At 38.0% G+C, this 10,250-nt stretch overlaps 1 protein-coding gene across 1 annotated transcript; it reads left to right on the top strand.

Annotated features, from left to right (window-relative positions):
* Nucleotides 1-8,177: 8,177 nt before the first annotated feature.
* Nucleotides 8,178-9,952, top strand: LOC118914458 (olfactory receptor 6C74-like). Its single transcript, XM_036889416.2, has one exon. The coding sequence runs from the start codon at nt 8,178-8,180 to the stop codon at nt 9,114-9,116; it is 939 nt and encodes a 312-aa protein (XP_036745311.2). The 3' UTR covers nt 9,117-9,952.
* The last annotated feature ends 298 nt before the right edge of the window (nt 9,953-10,250 follow it).

The following is a 10,250-nucleotide window of genomic DNA, read 5'->3' as shown; positions in this document are numbered from 1 at the left end:
CTACTTGCCTTCTCTGTGTTGTACAGCCCACCCTTTTCTCCTACACCCCCATGCATGTTCATCTTAATACCCCCCTACTTCTCCCCCCCTTATCCCTCCCTACACACCCATCCTCACCAGTCCCTTTCCCTTTGGTACCTATTAGTCCATTCTTGAGTTCTGTGATTCTGCTGCTGTTTTGTTCCTTCAGTTTTTCCTTTGTTCTTATATTCCACAGATAAGTGAAATCATTTGGTATTTCTCTTTCTCCGCTTGGCTTGTTTCACTGAGCATAATACCCTCCAGCTCCATCCATGTTGCTGCAAATGATTGGATTTGCCCTTTTCTTATGGCTGAGTAGTATTCCATTGTGTATATGTACCACGTCTTCTTTATCCATTCATCTATCGATGGACATTTAGGTTGCTTCCAATTCTTGGCTATTGTAAATAGTGCTGCGATAAAGATAGGGGTGCATTGGTCTTTCTCAAACTTGATTGCTGCATTCTTAGGATAAATTCCTAGGAGTGCAATTCTTGGGTCAAATGGTAAGTCTGTTTTGAGCATTTTGATGTACCTCCATACTGCTTTCCACAATGGTTGAACTAGTTTACATTCCCACCAGCAGTGTAGGAGGGTTCCCCTTTCTCCACAGCCTCGCCAACATTTGTTGTTGTTTGTCTTTTGGATGGCAGCCATCCTTACTGGTGTGGGGTGATACCTCATTGTAGTTTTAATTTGCATTTCTCTGATAATTAGCGATGTGGAGCATCTTTTCATGTGTCTGTGGGCCATCTGTATTTCTTTTTTTGAGAACTGTCTGTTCAGTTCCTCTGCCCATTTTTTAATTGGGTTATTTGTTTTTTGTTTGTTGAGGCGTGTGAGCTCCTTATATATTCTGGACGTCAAGCCTTTATCGGATGTGTCATTTTCAAATATATTCTCCCATACTGTAGGGATCCTTCTTGTTCTATTGATGGTGTCTTTTGCTGTACAGAAGCTTTTCAGCTTAATATAGTCCCACTTACTCATTTTTGCTGTTGTTTTCCTTGCCCGGGGAATATGTTCAAGAAGAGGTCACTCATGTTTATGTCTAAGAGGTTTTTGCCTATGTTTTCTTCCAAGAGTTTAATGGTTTCATGGCTTACATTCAGGTCTTTGATCCATTTTGAGTTTACTTTTGTATATGGGGTTAGACAATGGTCCAGTTTCATTCTCCTACATGTAGCTGTCCAGTTTTGCCAGCACCACCTGTTGAAGAGACTGTCATTTCGCCATTGTATGTCCATGGTTCCTTTATCAAATATTAATTGACCATATATGTCTGGGTTAATGTCTGGATCCTCTAGTCTGTTCCATTGCTCTGTGGCTCTGCTCTTGTGCCAGTACCAAATTGTCTTGATTACTATGGCTTTATAGTAGAGCTTGAAGTTGGGGAGTGAGATCCCCCCTACTTTATTCTTCTTTCTCAGGATTGCTTTGGCTATTCGGGGTCTTTGGTGTTTCCATATGAATTTTTGAATTATTTGTTCCTGTTCATTGAAGAATGTTGCTGGTAGTTTCATAGGGATTGCATCAAATCTGTATATTGCTTTGGGCAGGATGGCCATTTTGACGATATTAATTCTTCCTAGCCATGAGCATGGGATGAGTTTCCATCTGTTAGTGTCCCCTTTAATTTCTCTTAAGAGTGACTTGTAGTTTTCAGAGTATAAGTCTTTCACTTCTTTGGTTAGGTTTATTCCTAGGTATTTTATTTTTTTGGATGCAATTGTGAATGGAGTTGTTTTCCTGATTTCTCTTTCTGTTGGTTCATTGTTAGTATATAGGAAAGCCACAGATTTCTGTGTGTTGATTTTGTATCCTGCAACTTTGGTGTATTCCGATATCAGTTCTAGTAGTTTTGGGGTGGAGTCTTTAGGGTTTTTTATGTGCAGTATCATGTCATCTGCAAATAGTGACAGTTTAACTTCTTCTTTACCAATCTGGATTCCTTGTATTTCTTTGTTTTGTCTGATTGCCGTGCCTAGGACCTCCAGTACTATGTAAAATAACAGTGGAGAGAGTGGGCATCCCTGTCTAGTTCCCGATCTCAGCGGAAATGCTTTCAGCTTCTCGCTGTTCAATATAATGTTGGCTGTGGGTTTATCATAGATGGCCTTTATTATGTTGAGGTACTTGCCCTCTATTCGCATTTTGCTGAGAGTTTTTAACATGAATGGATGTTGAACTTTGTCAAATGCTTTTTCAGCATCTATGGAGATGATCATGTGGTTTTTGTCTTTCTTTTTGTTGATGTGGTGGATGATGTTGATGGACTTTCGAATGTTGTACCATCCTTGCATCCCTGGGATGAATCCCACTTGGTCATGGTGTATGATCCTTTTGATGTATTTTTGAATTCGGTTTGCTAATATTTTGTTGAGTATTTTTGCATCTACGTTCATCAGGGATATTGGTCTGTAGTTTTCTTTTTTGGTGGGGTCTTTGCCTGGTTTTGGTATTAGGGTGATGTTAGCTTCATAGAATGAGTTTGGGAGTATCCCCTCCTCCTCTATTTTTTGGAAAACTTTAAGGAGAATGGGTATTATGTCTTCCCTGTATGTCTGATAAAATTCCTAGGTAAATCCATCTGGGCCGGGGATTTTGTTCTTTGGTAGTTTTTTGATTACCGCTTCAATTTCGTTGCTGGTAATTGGTCTGTTTAGATTTTCTCTTTCTTTCTGGGTCAGTCTTGGAAGGTTATATTTTTCTAGGAAGTTGTCCATTTCTCCTAGGTTTCCCAGCTTGTTAGCGTATAGGTTTTCATAGTATTCTCCAATAATTCTTTGCATTTCCGTGGGGTCCATCATGATTTTTCCTTTCTCGTTTCTGATACTGTTGATTTGTGTTGACTCTCTTTTCTTCTTAATAAGTCTGGCTAGAGGCTTATCTATTTTGTTTATTTTCTCGAAGAACCAGCTCTTGGTTTCATTGATTTTTGCTATTGTTTTATTCTTCTCAATTTTATTTATTTCTTCTCTGATCTTTATTATGTCCCTCCTTCTGCTGACCTTAGGCCTCATCTATTCTTCTTTTTCCAATTTCGATAATTGTGACATTAGACCATTCATTTGGGATTACTCTTCCTTTTTTAAATATGCTTGGATTGCCATATACTTTCCTCTTAAGACTGCTTTTGCTGTGTCCCACAGAAGTTGGAGCTTAGTGTTGTTGTTGTCATTTGTTTCCATATATTGCTGGATCTCCATTTTGATTTGGTCATTGATCCATTGATTATTTAGGAGCGTGTTGTTAAGCCTCCATGTGTTTGTGAGCCTCTTTGCTTTCTTTGTACAGTTTATTTCTAGTTTTATGCCTTTGTGGTCTGAAAAGTTGGTTGTTAGGATTTCAATCTTTTGGAATTTTCTGAGGCTCTTTTTGTGGCCTAGTATGTGGTCTATTCTGGAGAATGTTCCATGTGCACTTGAGAAGAATGTATATCCCGCTGCTTTTGGATGTAGAGTTCTATAGATGTCTATTAGGTCCATCTGCTCTACTGTGTTGTTCAGTGCTTCTGTGTCCTTACTTATTTTCTGCCCAGTGGATCTATCCTTTGGGGTGAGTGGTGTGTTGAAGTCTCCTAGAATGAATGCATTGCAGTCTATATCCCCCTTTGGTTCTGTTAGTATTTGTTTCCCATATGCTGGTGCTCCTGTGTTGGGTGCATATATATTTAGAATGGTTATATCCTCTTGTTTGACTGAGCCCTTTATCATTATGTAGTGTCCTTCTTTATCTCTTGTTACTTTCTTGGTTTTGAAGTCTATTTTGTCTGATATTAGTACTGCAACCCCTGCTTTCTTCTCACTGTTGTTTGCTTGAAATATGTTTTTCCATCCCTTGACTTTTAGTCTGTATATGTCTTTGGGTTTGAGGTGAGTTTCTTGTAAGCAGCATATAGATGGGTCTTGCTTTTTTATCCATTCTGTTACTCTGTGTCTTTTGATTGGTGCATTCAACCCATTAACATTTAGGGTGACTATTGAAAGATATGTACTTATTGCCATTGCAAGCTTTAAATTCGTGGTTACCAAAGGTTCAAGTTTAGCTTCTTTAGTATCTTACTGCCTAACTTAGCTCACTTATTGAGCTTTTATATACACTGTCTGGAGATTCTTTTCTTCTCTCCCTTCTTGTTCCTCCTCCTCGATTCTTCATATGTTGGGTGTTTTGTGCTGTGCTCTTTCTAGGAGTGCTCCCATCTAGAGCAGTCCCTGTAAGATGTTCTGTAGAGGTGGTTTGTGGAAAGCAAATTCCCTCAGCTTTTGTTTGTCTGGGAATTGTTTAATCCCACCGTCATATTTGAATGATAGTCGTGCTGGATACAGTATCCTTGGTTCAAGGCCCTTCTGTTTCTTTGTATTAAATATATCATGCCATTCTCTTCTGGCCTGTAGGGTTTCTGTTGAGAAATCTTACGTTAGCCTGATGGGTTTCCCTTTATAGGTGACCTTTTTCTCTCTAGCTGCCTTTAAACTCTTTCCTTGTCCTTGATCTGGGCCATTTTAATTATTATGTGTCTTGGTGTTGCCCTTCTTGGATCCTTTCTGTTGGGGGTTCTGTGTATTTCCATGGTCTGTTCGATTACTTCCTCCCCCAGTGTAGGGAAGTTTTCAGCAATTATTTCTTCTAAGATACTTTCCATCTCTTTTCCTCTCTCTTCTTCTTCTGGGACCCCTTATAATACGGATATTTTTCCTTTTGGATTGGTCACACAGTTCTCTTAATATTGTTTCATTCCTGGAGATCCTTTTGTCTCTCTCTATGTCAGCTTCTATGCGTTCCTGTTCTCTGATTTCAATTCCATCAATGGCCTCTTGCATCCTATCCATTCTGCTTATAAACCCTTCCAGAGTTTGTTTCATTTCTGCGATCTCCTTTCTGGCATCTGTGATCTCCTTCCGGACTTCATCCCATTTCTCTTGCGTATTTCTCTGCATCTCTGTCAGCATGTTTATGATTCTTATTTTGAATTCTTTTTCAGGAAGACTGGTTAGGTCTGTCTCCTTCTCTGGTGTTGTCTCTGTGATCTTTGTCTGCCTGTAGCTTTGCCTTTTCATGGTGATAGGAATAGTTTGCAGAACTGGGACGAGTGACGGCTGGAAGGACTTCCTTTCTTGTTGGTTTGTGGCCCTCCTCTCCTGGGAGAACAGCGATCTCTAGTGGCTTGTGCTGTGCAGCTGCGCGCAGACAGGTTTTCTGCTTCCTGCCCGGCTGCTATGGAGTTAATCTCCGCTGTTGCTGTGGGCGTGGCCTAGCTCGGGCAGCTACTCCAAAATGGTGGAGTCGCGTTGGAGCAGGAGCTGCTGGGAGGCTATTTATCTCCGTAAGGGGCCTCCCTGCTCCCTGCAGCCCAGGGGTTAGCGTGCCCAGAGATCCCGGATTCCCTACCTCTGGATTAAGTGACCCGCCCTGCCCCTTTAAGACTTCCAAAAAGCACCCGCCAAAACAAAACAACGCCCACCAAAAAAAAAAAGAAAAAAAAAATTTTTTTAATTAAAAAAAAAAAAAAAGTTTTTAATTAAAAAAAAAAAAAAAAAAAAGGTGGTCGTTCGTTTTTCTTTATTCTCCGGTGCCAACCTCAGGCCTCTGCTCACCGGTCTTTCTGCCCTGTTTCCCTAGTATTGGGGTCCCTATCCCTTTAAGACTTCCAAAAAGCGCTCGCCAAAACAAAACAGCAAAAAAGCAAAAAAAAAAAAATGGTCGCGCGCTTTTCTTATGTCCTCTGTCGCCGAGCCTCCAGTGCCTGCTCACTGTTCTTGCTGCCCTGTTTTCCTAGTATCGAGCACCCTGCACTCTGGCCCGGATGGCCGGGGCTGGGTGTTCGGCAGCCCTGGGCTCTGTCTCCCTCCCGCTCTGCCTGCCCTTCTACCGCCGGGAGCTGAGGGGAGGGGCGCTCGGCTCCCGCGGGGCCGGGGCTTGTATCTTACCCCCTTCGCGAGGCGCTGGGTTCTCTCAGGTGCGGATGTGGTCTGGATATTGTCTTGTGTCCTCTGGTCTTTATTCTAGGAAGAGTTGTCTTTGTTATATTTTCATAGATATATGTTGTTTTGGGAGGAGATTTCCGCTGCTCTACTCACGCCGCCATCTTCCGCCCCTCCCTGTCAGGTATATTTTAACCCATTTTTGTCTCATTTTATCTTTACCTCATTAATGTTATTTTTTCTAACCTTTAAATTTTTGATTTAGGGAAAATGGTGAAAGAAGACAAATGGAATACAGTGATAATTTAGTATTGAAAAACTGTTCCTTTTAATTTATCTGATAGTCACAATATGCAACACAACTAAATGTATCGTATTCACAGGCCTGCCTCCTAATGCTTTGCTTAAGTGACCTTTGTTAATTTTTACAGTGCGTTTTAGTAGTAGTTTGTATAATTGACATAGAACAATTCTAATTAAGTGTTTTAGATATATGCATTCCTGCAATATTGCCATGGGTGTGATATGTGTAAATGGGGGAAGATGTGTAATAATTGCTTCACAGTTATGTGAATGTACAAGGAGTGTGAATGTAAAGGGAAAAATGACACTCATCCTTTTTCACCTAAACTGTGTACATGATTAACATAACTTTGAGAGAAGTTCTCATTTTTTGTATCTTAGTATCCTCCTATGAACTCCTGTAGATGATATAGAAAAAAACTTTTATTTTACCTTATATGTTTATTTTAATTTATGTATGTGCCTTTTCTAAATTAATTCATGCTTATAGGTTGGAAACAATTACCTTGATATTGTCAAGACAGAAAACATTATGTTATCTAGGGTCCATCACTAAACTTGAACCTTTTTCTGTGTTTGATGATGAAGATACCAAGGAATACAATTTTCTTTAGAGATATTATTAATCCTTTTTTTAAAGAAACACACTAAAATCTGTCCTACAATTATTTACACAAAATATACTCTTGAAAGGACAACTTGGGAAACACACTCTTTCAAATTAATCCTGAACTTCAATTCACTAGCTGTGCAAACCTCAACAACACAACTGTCTCAGTAGGTACCTGGCATTGAGAACAGTATTCAATAATGAACATTTTAAGTGTGTGTTAGCCAAACATCTGAATATCCTATCATAGGGAAAAGTTTGTGTCACCCCAAAAATTTGTGTCACCACTATTCTAATATTATGTGTTCAATAGTTACCAAACACTCACTCTTCATCTCTTTTAGGCCATTCTTAATACAAAGAACAAAATAAAATAAACACAAAGAAAGAAATAGGTGGAGGGAAATATCATTGGTAAATATTTTCTTCTTATAAATATTTACTTACAAAATTTTAACTTACTAAGTTACAAATTTGCTTACTAATTTACATTTTTTAAATTTTTTAAAATTTTACTCACTCATTAACATATTTTTAATACTATTTTGAATTTTTCATCAGACTCACTCTCCTATCTCTAAAAAACCCTTCTTACTTCTCTAGGTTTCCACAAGTTTTGTTTTTATCTTATTCTTCTTTTTCCTCTCACACCTCACACAATGTCCTGAACACATAGTTTTATATTTCTATTTGCTTCTATATCCTTCCTCTCATTTTTCACTTCATTTTAACTGGTATATTCGCATCTCCACAACATGCATTAGAAAACTGAAATTACCACTGTGGTTACTGACATTCTCGGTACAAGGTAGGTAGGGTAGTGATCATAACAGAGTTAAGTGAAATGTGTGTGTATGTGTGTGGGTCAGTGAGTGGGTGAGGTAAATGCAAACATGGGCTAAAATACTTACAATAACAGGTATAGATTGTCTCCTAGTATGCAAACTTCTTATATTAAACAGAAATAGCTCTATCCCAAACTCTTGCATAAATCCAAGAAAGAAGAAAATTTCATTCTATGTTTAAGAAGTTCCTTTAATTTCCCTATAATTTATTCAAATAAAAACGGAGAAACATTAATGCCATCATATTGGTTATTCTCTGTTGCAAAGTAAAGATTGAACTTTGTCCAGATACCCTGGAAAGGCAAACTACTGTTCTTCCTGCCATAACCATCTTTAGAACATGAATGAGCCTTGCGTTGCTCTAGCTGAAACATCATCTTAACCACTATTATCATGTAACTTTCCTGTTGGAATCATCATTTTATTCTTCTTTTTCTTCTTTTTCATTTAAACCTGGACAAGTAGATGGCAGTAATGGGGAACCACACAAGAGTGACAGTGTTCATCCTAGCAGGTCTGACTGATGATCCTCAACTGAAGGCGGTGGTGTTTACCTTCCTGCTGCTCACCTACCTGCTCAGCATCACCAGCAATCTGATCATCATCACACTCACCCTGCTGGATACTCACCTCAAGACTCCCATGTACTTCTTCCTTCAGAATTTTTCCTTCTTAGAAATTTCCTTCACAACTACATGCATCCCCAAATTACTAGTGATGATGGCAACCGGGGACAAAACCATTTCCTATAACAGTTGTCTTGCTCAGGTGTTCTTTGTCTTCCTTCTTGCAGCATGTGAATTTTACCTGCTGGCAGCAATGTCCTATGACCGCTATGTTGCCATCTGTAAGCCCCTGCATTACACAGCCATCATGAGCACTAAAATCTGCACACAGCTTGTCTTCTGTTGTTGGCTTGCTGGGTTCTTTACCATCTTTATATGTCTCCTCTTAGGCCTAAACCTTGATTTCTGTGACTCCAACATTGTTGATCATTTCTACTGTGACTCAACTTCCCTCATGCAGATCTCCTGCTCAGACACAAAGCTCACCGAGACAATGGGTTTCATTTCTGCTGTGATGACACTCGTGGTCACCTTGGCAATGGTGATAATATCATATATGTATATTGTATTAACAATTCTAAAATTCCCTTCAGCTAATCAGAGGAAGAAAGCTTTTTCAACATGTTCTTCTCACATGATTGTGATCTCCCTTTCTTATGGCAGCTGCATCTTCATATATGTTAAACCTTCAGTGAAACAAAAAGTATCTTTTTCCAAGGGAATTGCAGTTCTCAATACCTCTGTTGCACCATTTTTGAACCCTTTCATCTACACCTTACAGAACCAACAGGTGAAACAAGTCTTCATTAATATGATACACAGGGTTGTTTCTCTCCCAAACAAATGAATATCCTATTGCATCACATGTAAAGAAACAAACAAAGGGACCCTGGCAATACCAGTGTATCCAATAGTAGCTTCCAATACATAGTTTCCTCCTTTATTTTGGTTTCTTTGCTTAGTTATTTATCTTTATCTCATTTCAAGTTGTATGTTCAAAAAGCTTGGTTTCAAAGAATTTTATTTTCTTTATAGTCTTCAGTATAGATTATTTTCACTTTACTTCTTTTCTATTGATATCTGGAAAAACTGAGCCAAGTTCTTCAGTCTGTCTCTTTTATATTCGAATTCTAGTTAGTCAAGAATATAAATATATTTAATTAAAATATATTGAATGTAGCATGCCATGTAAAGGTTATTATCATTGTTTATTTGCATTTAATTACAACCTACTTAAAATAATATTCATTTATATTTTTGAAATATTATCAACTGTTGTGTGTACTCTATTGAATGAATAAAAAGAAAATTGTGGCAGAGTTAACCATTATTGTTGATGCTCAACTTAGAAAGTGTTTGTCTATTAAAAACAAAAGATCATTGTGTTAAAATACAACCAAAGAATCTGGTTGTTTTCTATTACTGTACTGTTAACATTTAGAAGTTTTTCAATTGTAGATGAAAAATGTGTTTTCTTATGACCTTATTTTAAAAAATAACAGTGAAATACCATGCTTATTAGGTGTTTCCATTCTCAAAAAACTCCTTTTGAAAACTTGGGATACTTCTGACGCTAACTGGAAACTGCTTATAAATGACTGATAAATGAGGAGGACAAGGCTAACTCAATGTATTTATTCCTTCTGTTTGTCACTGAAAAACATATATACATTTATAGCTATACTTTCTACCAGTGACACCAAAATATTAGAATAAACTGAACCTTTTCTTTAGGATTTTTGAATTCCCAGTCATAATCTGGAATTTCAGGGACTCGATTTCTGTGTCATGACCAGAATTTTAAAATATTACATATAATAAAGAATGTTTTTACAGAAACACACTGTGGTACATGATTTTTGTTCCAGAAAAGTATGTGAATTAGCCCATTTCATTTCTTTTTTAACTTTTGACCTTGATTTGAAGAAAATGTATTTGGAAAATATCATCTAGAAGAGCATAATAAAACATAGCCAGGGAA

Source organism: Manis pentadactyla, chromosome 10 (assembly GCF_030020395.1).
Source record: "Manis pentadactyla isolate mManPen7 chromosome 10, mManPen7.hap1, whole genome shotgun sequence".
Classification (NCBI taxonomy): domain Eukaryota; kingdom Metazoa; phylum Chordata; class Mammalia; order Pholidota; family Manidae; genus Manis; species Manis pentadactyla.
The sequence above is the reverse complement of the archived record's forward strand: the minus strand, read 5'-3'. Positions and strand labels throughout refer to the sequence as shown.